The sequence below is a fragment of the Neopsephotus bourkii genome, unplaced genomic scaffold (assembly GCF_033783945.1).
Source record: "Neopsephotus bourkii isolate Nb327-2 ecotype Australia unplaced genomic scaffold, CSIRO-AGI_Nbou_v1 NB_1820, whole genome shotgun sequence".
NCBI classification, from domain to species: Eukaryota; Metazoa; Chordata; class Aves; order Psittaciformes; family Psittacidae; genus Neopsephotus; species Neopsephotus bourkii.
Genome location: NW_026902293.1, coordinates 4,644,673 through 4,665,397, shown reverse-complemented (window position 1 = coordinate 4,665,397; position 20,725 = coordinate 4,644,673). Strand labels below are relative to the sequence as shown.

The following is a 20,725-nucleotide window of genomic DNA, read 5'->3' as shown; positions in this document are numbered from 1 at the left end:
CAGTCATTTTTCTCCTTCTTAGTAGCTGGTGAAGTGCTGTGTTTTTGACTTTCAGCATGAGAACAGCTCTGATAACATTGATGATTTTAGTTACTGTTCAAATGTTTACTCTGACCAAGGACTTTGTGAGCCTCATGCTCTGCCAGGGAGGAGGGGAAGTTGGGAGGAAGCAGAGACAGGACACCTGACCCAAACTAACCAAAGAGGTATTCCATACCACAGCACGTCATGCCCAGTATATAAACTATGGGCAGTTGCCTGGAAGGGCTAGATCATAGCTCAGGTTGGGCTGGGTATCAGCCGGCGGGTGGTGAGCGGGTGTATTTTCTCCCCTTGTTATTTCCCTTATCATTATTATCACTGGTGGCAGCAGCAGTGGTTTGTGTTATACCTTAGTTACTGGACTGCTCTTATCTCAACCTGTGGGAGTTACATTATTTCGATTCTCCTCCCCATCCCTCTGGGAGCAGGGGGAGGAAGAAATGGGGGGAGTGAGCGAGCAGCTGTGTGGTTCTGAGTTACCAGCTGGGCTTAAATCATGACACAGATTAAGGAATCTTAGTATTAGTAAATATATACTCTTAGCAAAATACCTTTTAATTACTTAAAAGCAGATCTGCAAGTAAAAATCAATTTTTTTCTGAAAAAAAAATAAAAATAAAAAATCCCCACCAAAGTCAAGCCTATTCAGCCAGAGCTGTCAAACACTTAGCCTAGAGAAGATTCAATTCCTTGGTTGGTTTATCAACTGTCAAAACTGGAGCTGATCTGCAGCACGCTGCTGGAGATTGGGCAGATCTGTTTGCACCGGATTGTTGGTTGGCAGAAAGGCATGAATTTGATTCCACCTTCAGAGGAAACTATCATGCACTGATTGCCACAGAAGTTGCTGAAAGCTCAGGAGTGTCCCCAGAGGTGTGAAGACAAATACCCGTGGGAGCACCATGCTCTGACTTCCTGTTTTCAGGCTCCTTGGTGTCTCAGTAGCCCATCAAACAGTTTATGGCTACAGACAATATAGTCAATAAAATGTCCCTAAAATACAAAGGAAATACTGCTTTGATTTTTCTAAATGAAAAGCACTGGATTTCCTTGTTCTCTAAAAAAATATTGAAATCACCAGTGTTTGTTACACTTTCCACTTTCTCTTATAATTTCCCAGTTCCTAGTGCAGCATTCAGCATTCTGCTCAGCTCTAAACATAGCATGTAAGCATACAAGTTTCCTGAGGCAGTTTAACATGTATTTACCTGTTCCACCACCTCTTCTGCTTATTTGCAGAGATGCTGCCTTACATTGTGACCACCAAGTTTTCTATGCATTGAGCTGCTACAGTTTCCTGTTCACTGTCAGTTCAGGTTAACTTGAAAATACTGGAAATGGATCTGAATTATAAGTATTTAACTGAGCATTACAGTAACTAAGTTGCAGACATATAGTCTTTTACACTGCTTCTGCCAGAGGGGAGGTAATTTTGAGCAATAGTTGAAGGGCCATGATATTGATTATTTTCCAAATCTTCCATTTATCTCATGTTTCTGCATATTTTTATTGAAACATTAATGAACTAAACCCAATCGAAATAGACAATCAACTTTTGTATTTACTTTAAATATTTTTTGTGTAAATAAAAATATTTCTTAATAGCTGCATGCAATTTAATTGTGTTTTGTACAATATTGAAAAAATGCCACAGTAATTTTTATGTAAAATGGAAAAGAAATCCATATCAAGTACTGCAAAATGTCTAGAACAATTTAGTTCCCAAATTGATTAGTTGACAAGGTGAAGGCACTACTATCTATATTGCTAGTGCTTAAACTGCTGTTCCCTATCTCTTCATCTTTAACCAGCTCTGCTGCAGAAGTTGCCTGTTTTTTCACAAATCCAACATAACACTTAATGAATAAATGAACATGCAAATAACTGTAGTATCAGTGGTTTCAATTCCCTTTAAATGAGCTGCTTGAAAGAGCAGACTTCCCTGGAAAGGACAATTGAGATGGAAAAAAACCACAGATTTTTCTTAATTCTGTCTCATACTGCTGCTTTATTGATCCAGACTGGTAATTAGACAAATATACTTGTGTATTTGACCACCTACACATGACCATGAATAATAAGGTCTGACTAAATGAGAAAGCACAAGGCCATTCTAGAACATAGGTGCAGATACAGTCTCTCACTAATTTTTATTCTGTTTTTATTTATTTAACATGGAAAGCTTGATATTGCAAAGGTGAAGTGGACTGTATGCATCCCTGATCCAATGCCATAGACACTGGAGGAATTGCACAAGGTGTAGATTATGATACAAATACAATGAAACATTGATTACGAAGCACTGGGAGTAATAACAAAGGCCATAGGTTTGCACAAGCCTCTAGGCTCCCTGCAGTCTCTTCCAGGGACTGACAACTCCTCTGTAACATTGCCCAGGCTGAAAAAGTTCTTCTGATATTCAATAATCTTGTTATCATGCTAAACTTACTAATGAATCTGTAAGAAGTCAACAGCCTATCCTAACTCATTATTCACATGGGTAAAAGACAAGTGTTTCTGTCTATTATTGTGATGATGATGATGATGATATGATGATTATGAGGTGGAAGAAGAATAAGAATAGGCATATCTTTCATACCCTTTCTTTTGGAATAACACTGAAGTTCAGCTCTGCAGACAATGTAAAGTTAGTTTTCCATGTCACTTGTGCAATTGTCGATTATGGAAAAGAAGACATGTTAACTGCTTCCTAAACCAAAAAGGTGAAAAGCTGCAAACAAAAATTCAAGGAAAGACTGACAGGGTAACTGTATTTTACTCATGTACCATTCCTGTAGTCCTTAACACTAAATTGACTCATGTTTTCCGATCACATGCTGATGTTGACCAATATTCTTAATCAATCACACTACACTCAAGGAGATGGAAAGAGAGCAAGGAACCTGCCTGAACAGTGGTGTCAGCCCCTACAGGGGTTTTCTTTGGAGAACAATGTACATGTTGTGCTTCCTAGAATCCTTTTCTGACCAATTATAAAAATAACAGGGCCCTAACTAATGGGAAAAAAATGACTGCTGCAGCTCCCTGAGGGAATCACGTTATATATTGATACCATTAGCCCTTTTGCTACATTTAAATGAATACAAACCAAACCGCAGCTCTGGCTGCCTGAGGGGAGGGGCAAAAGCTGCTTTGCAACCTCTTTTGGAACACCTTGTGGAGTTTTTCAAAAGGCATACAGAAAGCAATCTTAACATCAGGATAGAGGAAGAGCCATCCGAATTAGCCCCAAAAGCTCAGAAGTAAAAGCTTTGTCAATGATCTGAAATTAATTAAGCCACTTGAGCACTGTCCCTGATCTTAGTCTCTCTCTAGCTCAATAGTCATAATGTTTCCCCCAATTAATTATGTATATGAAATGCAAACCCTCCAATTTTATGTCTGATCTTCTAAATGTGGAGTTTAATTAAATTCTGTTTTTCTCTGACAAACAAAGCATTTAAGTCTACCAAATGTCATAATTCATTTTCATATTAAACAACCAATATTTGGCAGATTCTTTGAAGACAGCAGGGCAGAAATTCACAAAGTGAGGTAGTTTCATGGGGTCAGGGTCAGTATGAGGTACTGACTGTGACAGATATTCAGAAATGTAATCAGATCACTTTGCTTATCATTTCCTTATGCAAGTGATGGAGTATGTTATGGGGAAAATAACATTGGAACACCTAACAGTTTCGGCCCCGATGGTTTCTACAGCACCAAAGAAAGCTTCAAAACAAACCCATGCTCCACTGCTTTTGATAGCATCTTCGCACAACCATTTATGTAAAAGACAAAGCTTTCTTGCAGGCCAGAGTGAAGCCAAATATAAATGAAATTATTGCCCACAATAAATACAGAACATCTGAATCCTTGCAGACCTGTACCCCAAGTTCAAGGTGTTTTCAGCTTTGTTTTCTGTCTGCACATCAAGAGGGAATGCATCCAAGAGTGAAAGGACATTCAAAACCAGCAAAGAAACTCAATCCTTATCCAGCCAAAGTTTCAGCTCTATGCCCCATTCTTCATCTGTGGTGGCACAACAGTGGACGCAAGACAGACATGCTGCTTAATGCAGGGCTGGAGATGCTCACACATTCCCTTATTAGTATGGTAGAAGAGCTTAATAGGACAGAATGACCCCAAACGGTATCTCATAAATGTCACTGTAACCACAAGATGTCATGTGAAAACATCCCTTTCCCTACCATGTCAAAAATGTAGGGGATAAGTTTCTCTAGCAGGGATTTAAAAATTAACATGTTCTTCTGCACCCTTCTAGGTAAATAGATTATCTAACTACTTCCTGCCAGCTCCTGCTTCAGCCTACTCTGAGGAATGAATTGTGGCTGGACATTTGCCCACTACCCTTCTACTGATGCAGCTGCATCAATAGGAGGGAATTCCTCTGTATGCCTGGGAGTGTTCCTGGCACTGGCACACCGTCGCCCATGCCGCTATGTGTGTGGGAGGTTGGCCTGCTCTAGCTACCATTCTCCCCACACAGTTCCCAGGCACAGTTTTGCGCAAGAGAATACTCCCAGGGATTATTCCCACTGGGTAGCTTGAACCAACTAGGCTGGTTTTGGAGGCTGAGACCATCAGCAGAGATGTGAGCTGTTCTGACCCAGTTGGCTTCAGCACCCAGTTCCACTGGCATGCTTAATTTATGTGTATAGATGTAGACTATCCGTCTTGCAGGAGTATCATTCAGACTCATGGTCACCACATTACCCTCCAAATTTGGCTTCCACGAGTGCTTTTTCTTACATTTCTTACATTCTGTAAAAAATAATAGCTTTTTCTGGCTATGTTTTGCACTATGTTTTGTGTTACTGATAAGCTATTCTCCACTGATTTGTGCCTAACTTTACCTTAGGCAGGTATGTTCACTGGTTTTCACTCCACAATGGAAATGACTCAATACTCTTAATCATCCTATATTACACCTTTGCCTGGCTTTACAGTGTAGTGAAAACCAGGCCACTCTGCAGGAGTGGGATTTTTTTTGTGATAAGTGTTGCTCATCTGTACGTCTTGCTGTCACCTAGGGGTTTCTGTAATTGACACTTACAAGAGGCAACAGATGGACCTGTATTTGGTCAGCATCAACATGCTGAACAGCTCAAATGCTTTGTATGCTTCTAGGTTTAGAGGTTTTTCTTACTGTTTTTTCACCCCTTCTTTTGGAGGTCCAGGTTTTATGTATGCCTCTTCTTTTCTACAAGTTTCATACCATTCTCTCATATTTCTCTTGATTTCATCTGAGTTGAAAGAAATGTTTAACACCTTCAACTTCCAGTCACTTCAAGAGCCACCCAGAATCAGGATGAGAAGCAAAGTGACTGTTTCATCAAGGAAAGATACTTTTTTTTTTTTTTTTTTTTTAGAAACAGCTATAAAGCAAATACAAAAAGAGCTTTACTGTGTTAGAGTTAAAGAAATGGCTGTTGAGCCTGCTCCCTGAGGCAGGGTCCAATGTAGTCACAGCTGCAGTATTCTGTGTATTTAAAACATTCCATGCCAGTTAAAAAAAGAAAAGAAAAGAGAGAAAAGTCACCTTTGAAAAATGGAGAACTGCTGCTAGTCAGTTATGTGTCTCGACAGGTATCCAGTACTTACCCCTGGAGGGATTTCTTCTTACAGAGGCTCTAACTCCCTTCCAAATGGAAGTGCGCACCTTCCTGGTCATTTGGAGAAGGGTTAGCATGATAAAACGATTTGTTATGCCTATAAAGTTTTTGTTACACTGTAAAATGGTTTGTTACGCCACTACTGCTACATAAAAATGTTATGAAAATTAAGTAGGTTGTAAGGTCCAAAAAGGAATAAGCTACTTTTAGGAATACCTACTAGGAAAAGGAAAAAGAAGGATCTACAATTCTTCAGTACTGTAAAAAGCCAAACTCAATGACCTTTTAACTAGCAACTGAAATTGGTATCCCAATTAGGAAAGCAGTTATGCATCCAAAATGAATGGGAACTTGCTCAGGCCAACAGCACTCAGGAAATGGGAGGAAACTGCAACAGATTTGATCATCTAGGTGGTGACTTTTGTACTGTGTGAGAAAAAAATTAAATAAGCCTAAATTACGGTTCAGAATGGGAACTGAAGTACAGACTCACGGTAGGCTAATCACAGCATGCCACAGATGGGATAGCAAGATACTAACACTGGAAAAAAACACCTTACTTTGTGTATGTGATTTTAATTTTAACATTGTGTATATCAGTCTAAAGCAATATCTAAACTGGCAACTATTTAATTCACAGTCAAGCCTTACAAGTTCCTGGCACATTTTGAACTCATTTCATGAATTGTAATGAATTGTACCCAGAATTTATATGATTGTTCCAGGCAATCATTTACTCCATAAGAAAGGGAAGGCCTGTTACATCTTATGCTTTGTAATTATTACATAGTATTTATACTTTTCCATTTTCATGTTTCTTTCAGTTTGCATCTATTAACTGTTTTTATTCTATTATTTTAATATTAGTATTTGTATTCCTTCCATTTGGTAAATTTTGACCAGAATAGTACTGCACTGACAAATGCAGAGGTAAAACTGTTCCTGATTCCAACTGAACTCTATATTTGTTTCTAATCACAAAGAACCTAGAAAATTCTAAAAATTTCTAACACAAAAAATGTTTCCTTATAGAAGTGAGGTAATACTGGAAATACTCATGGTTTTTTCCTTTTCAGCCAACCACACTCCAGTTTCCCTTGGACAGCCTTTCAAAGCAGAGGGAATGATGCTGTGTGACAAGAGAGGAAAAAGAACCTTCTTTGAATACCAGGCCCTCACAAGAGTAAGGAAGGTGCCTTCAGCTGAGCTTTACAGATAGACTGTGCAAAATTCTTCTGCAAGGTCTGCTTTCACAGAAACATTATAATGTATGGTGACATACACAGGGCTGGGCCTCAAGAAAATTACACTTTGACTTCACTGGAAAAGATCCTGTCTTTGCTGCCTGACTGAACAACAGTCAGGAGAAGGCTTGTGTAGGTGTTTGTGATACCACTGGTGCCTGAGAAGCTAATAGGAGCAGACACATAGCTTGTGCAGGTGCATGTGATGTCACTGGTCCACTAACCAAGTCCACTAATTCAGACCTGGATTGTCAAGTGGAAGTTCATTCATCACTGATGTAAGATACAAATTGACCAAATTCTGAGAAAAAGCCCTGGTAAGGAAAGAGCACTTGGCATCTTACAAAAGGCATTTAGTAACAAAGTTACCTTGAACTTTCAGACTACTTCATTCAAGGCAGTTGGACAGGATGACAGATACAGCCACACACACTAATTATTTTCTTTCAAAAGAGAAATGTCCTTATCTTGAAAAAATTAAAACATTAAAATGTGAAAGTAAATTTAAACTAATGAGTGAAATTTATCATGCAGATCCCTTCTACTTTGCTAGTGGAAGTATTTACCATCCAGTCAGTAAACAGCGTGAAGTTACTAAATAGACGAGGAATACCCAGCCCTTTGGTTGTTCAAACCAGGTAGCTCACCTGACTAGTAGGTGTGGACTGCAGACTGGATCTCTTCTCACATTGTCTGACAAACAGTGATCACCATCATTAGGACAACAAACTATGAGCATTTATGTTCTCAGAATAGGTCTGGGCATCTGGGGTGTATCAGACCTCTGCGTACCTATTTGGGATAGGCCATACTACATGCAGCTATGTACAGAAAGAGCTACCACTTCTAGAAGATCACATGCAGCTCATGCCAAACAACTTTTAATCACAAGCAGAAGCAGCCATCAGACTAAGACAAGACTGTGGCCAAGACTGGGCTGTTGCTCCCAGCGCTTTCCTGCACTGCAGACATTTTGTAGTGAGTTCTCGTATTTGCAATTTTTGACTCGTATTGCAACTACATTCACGGAGGTGGAGTATTCTGATAATGAAGAAGTTTCAGGAAAGAACAAATAACGTGGTTAAATATAAATGGGTACTTTAATTTCTAATACTTCTCTGACCTTTTTCAAGGGTTACAACCGTATCTCACTTTGGGAAGAAACACAGCCATGTACCATGTAAAATATATGTACATTCAGGGCTGAATAAATATCATCACTGACTGTGAACTTGAGAAATCTTTAGCCAAATTAATTTTGAACTAATCTGCTCTCCTTTGCTGTATATGTCTCAATGAATGAGCCCAAAGAACTCCAGTTAATTTTCACCTGTCCCATCAAAGGCCAGAATGGAAATTATGGCTGCACAGAGCTTATGAGATAGGAGCAGTGTACATTTTAACAATGTGAATATCATTCTCTAGTTCAAAATTAGAGATATTTAAAAAACCAAAACCAACTAAAAATCTGTGCTGTCATCCATCACCTACTACATCCCCCTGTCAGAAGAAAGACACCAAACAGCAGCAGGCTGCATGTGAAAGGACTGCTGGAATCCGACTGCAAAAAGAAATGTGAACTTACAGAGAGGAGTATTTGGATAGCGCTGTGAATGACCTCTAGGTACTGGAAATCAATGATGCAGCCCGTCACAGAGACGTAGGAATAATCCTCTACGATGCCAGGGGCAGAAGGACGCACCACCCTTCGTATGCAGCCCGGCCCGTGTTCCCGCCACCAAGAGCGGTGCATTGAGATGTTAAAGGTCATGAGATCAGTTTCCTAGGAGAAAGGGAAGGAAGAAGTGTGAAAACCTCTCAACTCCAAGGTACTTGTAAAAAGTGTGTGCAAAATTGTCAGCCACATGCCCACAAAATACCCCTGTTGCCCTTTGCACCTCCGAAAATCTGTCCTGTCAGTCTGTCTGTGGCTGTTTATTTTCATCCTGACCAAAGGGACATTTGGTCCACATTCCAGTTGCAGGAGGAATCCTCTTGTTTTCCTCTGTTAACTGTGCCTATTCTGGCCTCACCTGAAAATTAACAGCTGAATTATATTCTGCCAGTCTTTGTTACTACTAGTTAGCAGGAAGAAATCTGCTTCTGAGATTGCTGTTTTGCTCTGATTTGCTGTTTTTGTTTACCCTTCAAATGAAGATATGCTGAAGCATTATTTACAGTTGATGAGGCATTTCTCTTTTGACTTTGCATGTCATTCCTTCATGTTGGTTCAGAACATTTTCATCTGCAATATGAAAATAACTTTTAAAATCAGGGGCTGACACACAATTCAGTTTAATGAAAATATAATTATAAATATAAAGTCTCAGGAAACAGCCAAGGCTTTCTCCATAAAACAATGCCAAAGATTGCACAGTGTTATCAAGTGTTTTCAAAAACTGCCAGCTGTAAGAAATGTCATCTGTCAAGCAATATGCACATACTTAATTCTCATCTTTTTCAGTAAGTCTTTGTTGAGTAGGAATATGGATTTGCCATGTGGGTTAGTGTGTAGCAAATATGGCAAGGTAACACTTTATAACTGTTATCGCAACTGTGGGAATGAATTGTGACGTTAGTGGCTTCAGTGTCAAATCTTTCTTTGTTCTTAAGGGGTTTTTCCTATTTCTTTTTTTTTTTTTGTCTTTAAGTTTTGATTATTATGCCTTGTTTCAGTGTTTGCGCTTGGTTAGTTCACACCAGTGGCACAGAAAAATGGTAAATTTGCATAGGGAAACAGCATGGTAAATGTTGCTGGCACATTTATAATGTAAGAATTAGTCATGTGGTCAGAACAAACATCTCTTAGAAATAAAATATTTCATTCCTGGGATACACTTAGGTTTGGTTCTTGGGCTGATTAAAATAAATTGCTTGACTTGATGGTCATGTTTAGAGATGCTTAAGTAGACAGTCTTGTTCATATTTAAAGGCTGCTAGCTATGCAGAAAAGGAAACAACAATATTATAGTTAAATTTTCTGATTAAAACCAAAAGAGATGTCATGACCACACTTGCTGTCTTTTTTTTTTTAATATATATTCTTATTCAAAAATTATGTATAAGGCTGGGAGAACATCTTTCCATAATTACTTTTCACTGTGTGTATTATGTTCTGAGTCCTGGACGCAGGTAAAAGTAGGTAATGATGGCCCAGCAAAGATCAGTTTCAGAAATGCAAACAAAACCATCTGGTGCATTAGCTTGACCTCTAAAACGTTACTTCACAAAACGGCAGCCATAAGCTGTTTGAGCTGATAAATGTTAAGCTGCCAATCAATAAAAGCAAGCCTGACAAAAATCAATCCTTTTTTGTTGTTAGTGGCTGAAGCACACTCCTCTCTAACTTCTTGGAGGTTCTTAATCCATAAAATGAGCCAAAAGTGCCAGGCATTAAAAAATTAACCTGTATCTTTATAGTCATTTTCAGAAGTATAGAAAATTCAAAAACTCTTTGCCTGGGTGTAGAGGTTTTAAGTATCAGCAAACTTTTGGTGTGTTTCAGTATTTGTGAATTCAGAGCTTGGAAACACTGTGAATGGTGGAAAAGCTGCTTATTCGTAGTTGTATGTTTAATTAAAATTCAGAATTCTTTCAGAAAGTACAACCAGATGCTCGAAGTTTTTCAACAGATCATGCACTATCTTCCAGTGTACATCACATCACAGTGTACAACACAAGCAATCATTAAGCAAATGCATAAAAAATGCTTAATCTTCAGCAGATAATGTAATGTAAACTGCATATTTCTTGTGAAAAGAATGCTGCTTCATGGCAAGAAACTCAGTTTCCAGCTCTGTACAAGAGACATCAAGTAGTCTCTTTGACAAATCCAGTTGGGATTCATTGAAGAATTGAAATTTCAATCGTGGATGGAAAGCTGCTGTCTTCTGAGCTTCAGGACCATTACATTTATCTTGCCTTGTATTCCGTACATCAATGGGTAAACTATACTTCCTGAGCTGCTAACCTCTCAGACAGATTCCATAAACTAAGAGGAGGCAGAACACAGATGTGGGACTTACGGAAATTACTCTTTTCCCTTTTCAGTCAGCACTAAAGCAATACTCCAGTCTGTGGTAAGAAGTTTGCTTCCGAGTGTAGGATCAGCCCAATAACCACCCTTCTCCTGATGGAGAGTCCCACTTAACTGTCTAAGTTTTTTAAGCTTTTAAACTATGTACAGGATTTGTGTTGGCCTTCAGCCCAAGGATTAATTTTGATCATTATTGAAAATCATTGCTGTGGCAGGTATTTTCTTTTAGGTGCAATGTAATCCCTTTAAGTCCCAGTAATAACTGATTCTGAGTGATTGGAGATAACGTTTAATTTCATTATATCTAGTTAAATTTTACATTTGTTTTCAAATTGACATTTTCTATTAGGCAGGGTTTTGAGCAACCTGATCTAGTGAAAGATGTCCGTGCCCATGACAGGGAGGTTAGTGTAGACAAGCTTTGATGGTCCTTTCTGACCCAAACCATTCTATGATTCTATTTTTAGGTTATGAATCTAGATACACTTTAACAGATAATATCATAGACTGATTTATTGTAAAACTAAAGAGCAATAATAAGGATTGTGTTCCTTTTGTTTACTTCTGCATACTTTATATACAGTGCCTATACTAATAATAAAAAAAAATAACGAGAAAGTAAGACTAACTAAAGTCACCAGGTGTAAAGTAAAAGGACACTAAAACGCCAGGAAAAAACCCTCAACACACCAAGATTGCCTTGTATAACAAACAAATATTACACTGTGACATGATGATTATGCATTGTAGAAATATCTTTTTCATTGTATGTTTCTGCTTTATGACATGCTAGTTTATATTCCTTTCATTCCTTCTTATTATCTGAAAAATACACTTTTAGGAAAATTGCAACAAAAGGCATTAGCATGTTGGGGGGGATGGAGGAGAAGCACTTTTCCCTCCACGAGACAGCAGTCAACACCTGAAATTTTACAGAAAGGTGCAAGAGCACTAAGTCTTGGCAAAGATACTGTTAGATACCTTGACTTTATTATTATTGATTGTGTGGTATCTAGCCCTTCCTAGCACTTATTATTTTATTACTACATACTATAATGCTTATTATAAATAAGCATTAATTAGGTTGAGGCAAAGAGTCTTCACATCGCAAGAGTATCAAGGATGCTCTAGATTTCTCTGACTACCTAGTTTCTGTTTTTACCAGTGAGAAGAAAAGATTTTTATTCAAACAACTTTTCAACAGGTAATAAAAAGATAATATGCACAATGCTAGGAAAAACCCAGCACGTTTCTTTGTAATTCTCTACACCCAATTAGGTTCATAGTTAAGATGTAGTGGTGTTGACACAGATAAGGGATACACACATTCCTCTAGTATTTAATTTCAAGGAGACGTTAATCCTCATTAGATACAAATGATGTGTCCCAGTGTTGAGGAAACCTGCTCTAACTGTAGGAGTACTTTGAAGCATAAGCATAAGCTATTAGTCGAAGACCCTCATTAGCAGCATATTCTTAGTTTTCCACCCTGTTAGAAAGCCAGAAGGCAAGAAGTCAGCAAGAGAAGCATACTGCTGTACTCCTCATGCAGGGCTAGTATTAGTCACAAGAACAAGTCATAAGAGCCAGCAAGGGGCTGTTTTTTGAAACTTGCTGCCCTTAAAAATGAGCTCTTTGACAATAATTAGGTCCATGCTCAAATCCCAGCTTCATGGCTTATGACTTTTCCTTGGTCTACCTCCTTTTTGTGGCAGTTTGTCTGAAAAAAAAGCCCAGAGAGGTAACACACTACAACAGAAAAAAGCTCCAAGGCTAAAAGAAAAAATGGCATTAGAAAGTGTGATTGGATCAGTGAGCCTTACTCATCACTTGTCATAGGAAGTTCAACATGAGCACAAAGATGTCATGACAGCCCAGAAAAGCTGTTGTGCTCCAGTGGAGTCCTTGACATGTGATTAAGCTGAACATTTAGTCTGAAAATTGCTCTCACCTATTCCCTGTGACGATCCAGAGGGAAGGGACAAGACAAGCCTGGAGTGATGGCAAACTGCAAGCACTGCTTCAGTGCCTCAGGTTTTAAAGACTGGGAATAGGACAAGAGTTTGTGTGAAGTCAAGGGTTTGTGCTGTGTCCCTTACTCAAGCTGTATCTGATTTTCACTGAAATGAAGAATCGAGACAAGACTGAAATATAATTGTAATAGTAAAGAACTAGAAACATAATTGGCAGGCCACATACAGCCACCAGCACAAATGCTGTGGAAAAACTTCTCATAGCAGAAAGCCAGGAAATGTAAAAGGTGGCTTGAAAAACTCTTGGCATATAAAAAAAAGAAAATAAAAATCTGAAAACATTCCAATTATGGGCCAGAAAATATTCTGATTAAAAGGCTAATAAAACTATGAAGACATTTGAAAAAGTTTATAATGTAAAGCAAATTTGAATCTCAGCAAGAACATTTTAACCTATCTATTTTTTTTGTTTGTTTTAAAATGATATTGCTGAGATTCCCATGGAGTTAAGCATACATTTGAAATATCACAAGATTAAAATGTGACACCACCACACACACCACCACCTCAAAGATAAACTGGCTCAAACCACTATAGAAAGCTCTTCGCACACTATTTTGTCATATTTTATTTATTGATATCCAAAGCAGAAAGGATCAGACTCATGCGCCTCAGCACTATATTCAGTGTCTAAGCATTCAACAAATACACTGGCTAAGAAAGTACATACCTATTGAGAAGAGTCTTGCAATGTTGATAGGGACTGGATTTCTACTCTTAAAATGGATAGGTCTGGCCTGGTTGATTATGCTAAAACTGTTTGTTCTTCTGTAGTCTTCTGTCTTTTGAACCATAGGCATCCCAATGTGACAAACATCACAAACTAACGCTTTCTTGTGGTTTTAGTTTAACATTTAGCTTTAATATTACTAGTAAATCATATGTGGCTAGTTTGCCCAGGGTCAAATGGTGCAAGGGCAGTGAAAGCTCTTTTATTCTCTGATATAAGGAAGAAGTTCTTTACTGTGTGGGTGGTGAGGCACTGGAATGGGCTGCCAAAGGAAGCTGAGAATGCTCCATCCCTGGCAGTGCTCAAGGTCAGGTTGGACAGAGCCTTGGGTGACGTGGTTTAGTGTGAGGTGTCCCTGCCCATGGCAGGGGAGTTGGAACTAGACGATCTTAAGGTCCTTTTCAACCTTAACCATTCTATGATTCTATGAAATAGCTACTAATTGCTGAGGAAAGATTCAAGTGCACTGGAAAACACAGCATTTGCCTCAATGATCTTCTGCAAGTTGTTCATGCTCCCAGTCCATCATCCACTGTCAGTGTTGGTAATGTTTTTAGTGAAAGTCCAAGAAAGAAAGAAAAGGTAAACACAGCAGCTAATGTTGAGAACCTCATTTTTTAATGATTTCTCTGGAAAACTTCCCAGATTCCACATCTGCCCTGGCACAGCAGCCGGCACTTCAGAAAGCAAGTCTCACTGGAGGTGCAGTGGGAACAGCTACATTTACTCACAGTGGTTAGGCTGCTTTCCATCTCTTCATTTGATATACTGTGCCTGCTACTTACACTTTAAAGAAACCCAGCTAGTCAGTAAGAACAAGAACAATATACTTGATAAAAGCCACATGTAGACCACCTTCTGGTTCTCAATATGCCAGTTGCAACACCAGGAGCTGAAAAGGTAGAGAATCTGTGACAGACAGATTAAGATGCTTTCTTCTGTTGTCTTGATGTGATATTTTTAGCTTGTGTCCCATATCTCTGTCTTTGGTTGTGATATGGAAGCAACAGTTACGCTCAAAACACAAAAAGTGTACTGCCAGTACCAGGTGTTACTGTTTTGGATAATTTTTCTATAGTACAAATACGAGAATCAACTTCATAGAATCATAGAATGGTTTAGATTTTCATTTTCTGGAGAAGACCAAGGCAAAAAAGTCCTTAAGTACGTTAACCTTCTCCATATCCCTCGTAACCAAGTCTCCTGTTTCCATCCAGAAAGGGCCTACAGTTTCCCTAGTCTTCCATTTATCACCAACATATCTATAGAAGCTTTTCTTATTGCCCGTGATATCCCTGGACAGATTTAATTCTGTCAGGGCTTTAGCTTTCCTAACCTGATCCCTGGCTGCTCTATTTCTCTGTATTCCTCCCATGGTACCTGCCATTGCTCCCAGTCTCTGTAGGGTTCCTTTTTGTGTTTGAGTTTGTCAAGGAGGCCTCCTGGCAATTTTGCCTGACTTCCTCTTTGTTGGAATGCATCAGTCCTGAGCTTGGATGATCTGATGCTTGAATAACTGACCAGCTTTCTTGGGCTCCTCTTCCCTCCAGGGCTTTTACCTTATGATACTCTACCAAGCAGATTCCTTAAGAGGCCTGAGTCTGCTCTCTGAAGTCCAGAGTGGTTAAGCTTGTATGCAACTAATAGACACAGTTTGTGCCAAAAGCCCACATAATCCAGTATGAGGAATAGATGCAATGTAGCTTCTAGTCAACACAGGGATCACCTTTATCATTATCCAAACAACTGTATCTTGGGCACAGTGGTTGTGAACAAAAAGAAACCATGGGAATAAAGGCTTGATTAAGAATACAATGTCACAATAACAACACAGTTAATTTTAATAATTTCCTTAATTTCTGATGGGTTCTGTGCTCTGTTTCACCGTCCCAACTATAACGACACTATGACATCTTTTGCTATGTAAGGAGATAAATGTTATGCTGGAGATAGATGCAAGAGAGAGTGGGTCCTAAATTTAAGGTTCTGTACCAGACTACAGTGACATTAAAAAGCACCATAAAAAGACTTAAAAACTCACTTGAATGTTAAGATTTCTGACAAGAAAAATAATTTCCTCTTTTGAGATTAACCAGCATGTTTCTACCTGCATCCGGGAACACTTTTAAAGATTAATAGGCCAGTTTAAGCAACTGCTATTGTGTTCTCTGTTTTGCTTGCTCGAAGCAATGCAATTGCTCACAATATTGCCAACTCTTGTTGTTTTATGGCAAGTCTGGTTATGTTCAGCATTTTTGTTAAAGACTCCATTCCCAGGGACATGAGATTACAATAAGAAGTAAGGCTTATTACAAGAAACTGAGCTGAAGAGTAAAAGCTTAAAAAATCATGAGCCCCACTACTACATAGTTCTGTGCTGTAACTTCGACTCATAGAATCATAGAATAGTTAGGTTTAGAAAGGACCTTAACATCATCTAGTTGCAACCCCCCTGCTATGGGCAGGGACACCTCATACTAAGCCACGTCACCCAAGGCTCTGTCCAACCTGGCCTTGAACACTGCCAGGGATGGAGTATTTACAACCTCCTTGGGCAACCCATTCCAGTGCCTCACCACCCTAACAGGAAAGAATTTCCTCCTTATATCCAATCTAAACTTCCCCTGTTCAAGCTTTAACCCATTATGCCTTGTCCTGTCATTACAGTCCCTAATGAAGAGTCCATCCCCAGCATCCCTATATGCCTCCTTCAGATACTGGAAGGCTATGAGGTCTCCATGCAGCCTTCTCTTCTTCAGGCTGAACAGTCCCAACTTACTCAGCCTATCTTCATATGGGAGGTGCTCCAGTCCCCTGATCATCCTCGTGGCCCTCCTCTGCACTTGTTCCAACAGTTCCATGTACTTTTTATGTTGAGGACACCAGAACTGCACACAATACTCCAAGTGAGTTCTCATGGGAGCAGAGTAGAAAGACAGGATCAATTTGCATTATTTGCTGCTTTTCTTAAAGCTGGGCTCCTGTAATACATAGATTTGTAGCACCTGTGTTACCAGCGCAGATCATGCCTATCCAGGTCATCATGCACCATAGCCCCCCTCAGATGATCATGGATATGCTAAGGTGTAGGAAATGATCATTTTTTGTTTATTTAAAGAGAGCAATCCAAGTGCACCCCAAAAGCTTGAAAGACAGAGGTCAGAAGGAATGCCCTATTTTATTAATATTTATTATATGACACTTTTGTTTCTGTATTTCTTGTCTGTGATATCAGCTCATCATATTTTTGCCAGTCCCACAGCCTTCTGGTGCTGTTTGACAATGACCTGGATTTTAGCAGAGCAATCTTTTAATCACAGACCTCACCTACATTCTGCTAGAGCAATGACAGTCTCCAAAATGAATTTGATGCACATTGTTAAAAAAGCAGAGATGGTCCCTGCAGAAACTTTAAGGTCAAATGATGGAATGTGAAATCCTCCCTTTCCTAGCAGAATAAGTGAAGCACTGATGACTATGGAAAAGATAATCTGCTGTAACAGAATTGTTAATATGAATTATTTAGTTATTAATTTCAGATTGACTTGGCATTCATCCACATTTTAGGTTTCTTAAAACATTTTATGTATTTATGTAAATATATAAATATATGCGTACTGTGTATACATAAATTAAACCCACAGTATGCATGTTTATATATTTACATAAATATATGCAATAAGTATATGCATATTTATATTTACCTGTACAAATTTATAACTGAACATTGCTTTCCTGAGAATAAATGTCAACTGTGGTCAAAGAAGGCAGCATCTGCGATCTCCTTCAGCAATGTATTGCACCTTGGCCTTAAACAGATTAAATTTGCAGCCTAATCTACCTCTGAACCTCAATAACTCTCACAGATATTCACGTAACAAAGAGTTCTGATTTATTCTCTCAAGTAATTTTCAGATATTCAGAAGACTGTTTCTGGAGCAAGGACCCCTTTTTCTTTGACATACTCTATAGCAGGTCTACACTCATCATAACGAATTCTGAAGTTCTTTTGATAAGTTCAATCAGAAGAATCTGATGGTGTCCAGTATCTTTTGGATAATTTCATGTTTGTTAAGCCAAAGGAAATCAGTGAGGTGCTAAGTCTACTTATATTTTTTTTTCATTTTGCAGAAATTTATCTTGAAAGTTCCTTTAATGAACATGGTTGAGTATGCTCTCCAGAGTGTATTTTTAATTCAAGGGGAACTATAAAAGGCTCTGTTAAGAACTTCAAGTCTAGGTGAATTACTTAATGGTCCTGTTAACAGATGTTACATAAATCTGGTCACTTTTAGAGATGAATAAAGCCACAGAGAAGCCTAATGATCCATTCATTCTTTAACACCACAGGCTTGTCTGTAATCTTTCATCAGGCTGAGATATTTAATGCCTTCTTTGCCTCAGTCCTTAATAGTAAGACCAGTAGCTCTCTGGGTACCTGGCTCCTGACCTGGAAGACAGGGATAGGTTGCAGAATGAATGCCTTAATCCCAGGGGAAATAGCCAGCAACCTGCTGCACCACTTAGACACACACAAATCTATGGGGCCAGATTGGCCTCTTCCATGATGAGGGATGAAGGAAAGTCTGTGAATGTTGCGCACCCAGACTTTAGTAAAGCCTTTGACACTATTTCCCATAGCAATCTGCTAGAGACACTGCCTGCTCATGGCTTGGATAGGCATACTCTTCACTGGCTAAAAAACTGGCCCTATATATGAGTACATAGAGCAGTGGTGAATGGAATTATATCCAAGTGATGAATGGAGCTATATCATGTGGGGTTTCCCAAAAGCCAGTACTGGGGCCAGTTCTGTTTAATTTCTTTATCAGTGATCATAGAACCATAGCATAGTTTGGGTTGGAAGGGACATTAAAGATCATTTAGTTCCAAACCCCCTGCCACATGCAGGGACACCTTCCATTAGAAAAGGTTACTCAAAGACCGATACAACCTGGCTTTGAACAATTCCAGGAATAGGGCAGCTACAGCTTCTCTGGGAAACCTATTCCAGTGTCTCGCTGTCCTCATAGTGAAGACTGTTTTCCTAATGTCTAATCTAAATCTACCCTATGGTAGCTTAAAGCCATGTCCACCTCTCATGTCACTACATGCCCTTGTAAAGAGTTCCTCTCCAGACTTCTTGTAGGCCCCCTTTAAGTACTGGAAGATGGCAATAATGTCTCCCTGGAGTCTTCTCCAGGCTGAACAAGCCCAGCTCTCTCAGTCTGTCTTCACAGGAGAGGTGCCCCAGCCCTCTGAGCATCTTTGTGACCCTCTTCTGGACTTCACATCATCTTTATGGTGGGGAGCAGAGAACTGAATGCAGTACTGCAGGTAGGGTCTCATAAGAGTGGAATAGAGTGGGAGAATCACCTCCCTCGACCTGCTGGCTACTGAATGCTGGCTTTCTGGGGTGCAAGTGCACATTGCTGAGTCATGCTGAGCTTCTCCTCAACCAGCACCTCCAAGCCATTTTCCTCACAGCTGCTCTCAGTCTATTCTCCATCCAGCCAGTAGTTGTGCTTGGGATTGCCCCTACCTAGGTGCAGGACCTTGCTCTTGGCCTTATTGAACTTCATGAGGTTCGTACTGCCCCACCTCTTGAGCCTATCAGGGTCTCTCATGATCTGGACCATCATGATCTGGACAAGGGGAATGACTGCAGCTTCAGTAAGTTTGCAGGCAACACCAAGTTGAGTGAGAGTGTTGATCTGCTGGAGGGCAGGAAGGTTCTACAGAGGGATCTGCACAGGCTGGATTGATGGGCCAAGACCAATGGTACAAGGTACAATAAGGCTCAGTGCTGGGTCCTGCACTTGGGTCATGACAACCCAATGCAATGCTACAGGCTTGGGGAATAGTGACTGGAAAGCTGCTTGGCGGAAAAGGACCTGGCTGTGCTGACTGATGGCTGCTTCTGCCCAGGCAGCCAAGAAAGCCAACAGCATCCTGGCCTCTAACAGGAATGGTGTGGCCAGCAGGGTCAGGGTAGTGATCATGCCCCTGTACTTGGCACTGGTGAGGCTGCCCCTTGAATACTGTGTTCAGCTCTGGGTCCTTCACTACAAGAGAGATATTGAAGTGCTCGAGTCCACAGAAGGGCAACGAAGCTGATGAAGTGTTTGGAGTAACAAATCTTTTGAGGAACTTCTGAGGGAAGTGGGGTTGCTTAGCCTGGTGAAAAGTAAGCTCAGGGGAGACCTTATCGCTTTACTACAACTATGTGAAAAGAGGATATAGTGAGGTGGTGGTCGGTCTCTTTTCCCAGGTAATAAGGAACAGAACAAGAGGAAATGGCCTCAGGATGTAGCAGGGGAGCTTTACATTGGCTATTAGGAAAAAATTCCTCACTAAAAGGGTTGTCAAGTATTGGAACAGGCTGCCCATGGAAGACGTTGAATCACCATTGCTGGAGGTATTTGTGGAGATGTCTAGGGACTTGATTTAGTGGTGGACTTGGCAGTGCTAGGTTAACAGCTGGACTCGATGATCTTAGAGGTCTTTTACAACCTAAACTATTCTATGATTCTATCATGCATTTTTCAATATACCCTGTTCTAATAAATAAGAACAAAATGAGACCATTGCAAAGATGTAAGAACATAATGATATTTGAAATTGTATTTTCATTTCACTTGTCAAACTTGAAATAATATTAACAGAGAAAGGGACGAACAATAATCAAGTTTTAGGTAGGCTGATAGAGTTTTGAATGATAAAAGGACACAAATACAAAAGGACAAATAATATTAACATCAGCGTACATACTGAATACAAAATCAAGACTACTACATCAAGTGTCCTCAAATGTAATAGAAAAAAGAATTTTCAGTTTTCCTAAGGAAAATCAATCAAAACATTGCAAATGTGAGGCCTTTTTCTGCAAGCTGCTGAGTGTCTACAAAATCCAATACACTTTGGAGATCATTAATCTTTACAATATATAGTAGCAATGACTAAATATAAATAGCATTTTCACTCAGTAAGTGTTTCTATTTTTA

The 20,725-nt window shown here is 39.5% G+C and overlaps 1 protein-coding gene across 4 annotated transcripts in view; it reads right to left on the bottom strand.

Annotated features, from left to right (window-relative positions):
- The window catches only part of NKAIN3 (sodium/potassium transporting ATPase interacting 3), a 349,553-nt gene that overhangs the window by 77,229 nt on the left and 251,599 nt on the right, over nt 1-20,725 (bottom strand). For all 4 annotated transcript variants that reach the window (XM_061342754.1, XM_061342757.1, XM_061342755.1 and 1 more), the window contains one exon: nt 8,508-8,705. In XM_061342754.1, the coding sequence (XP_061198738.1) occupies nt 8,508-8,705 (198 nt within the window). The remainder of the gene's footprint in view (nt 1-8,507; nt 8,706-20,725) is intronic.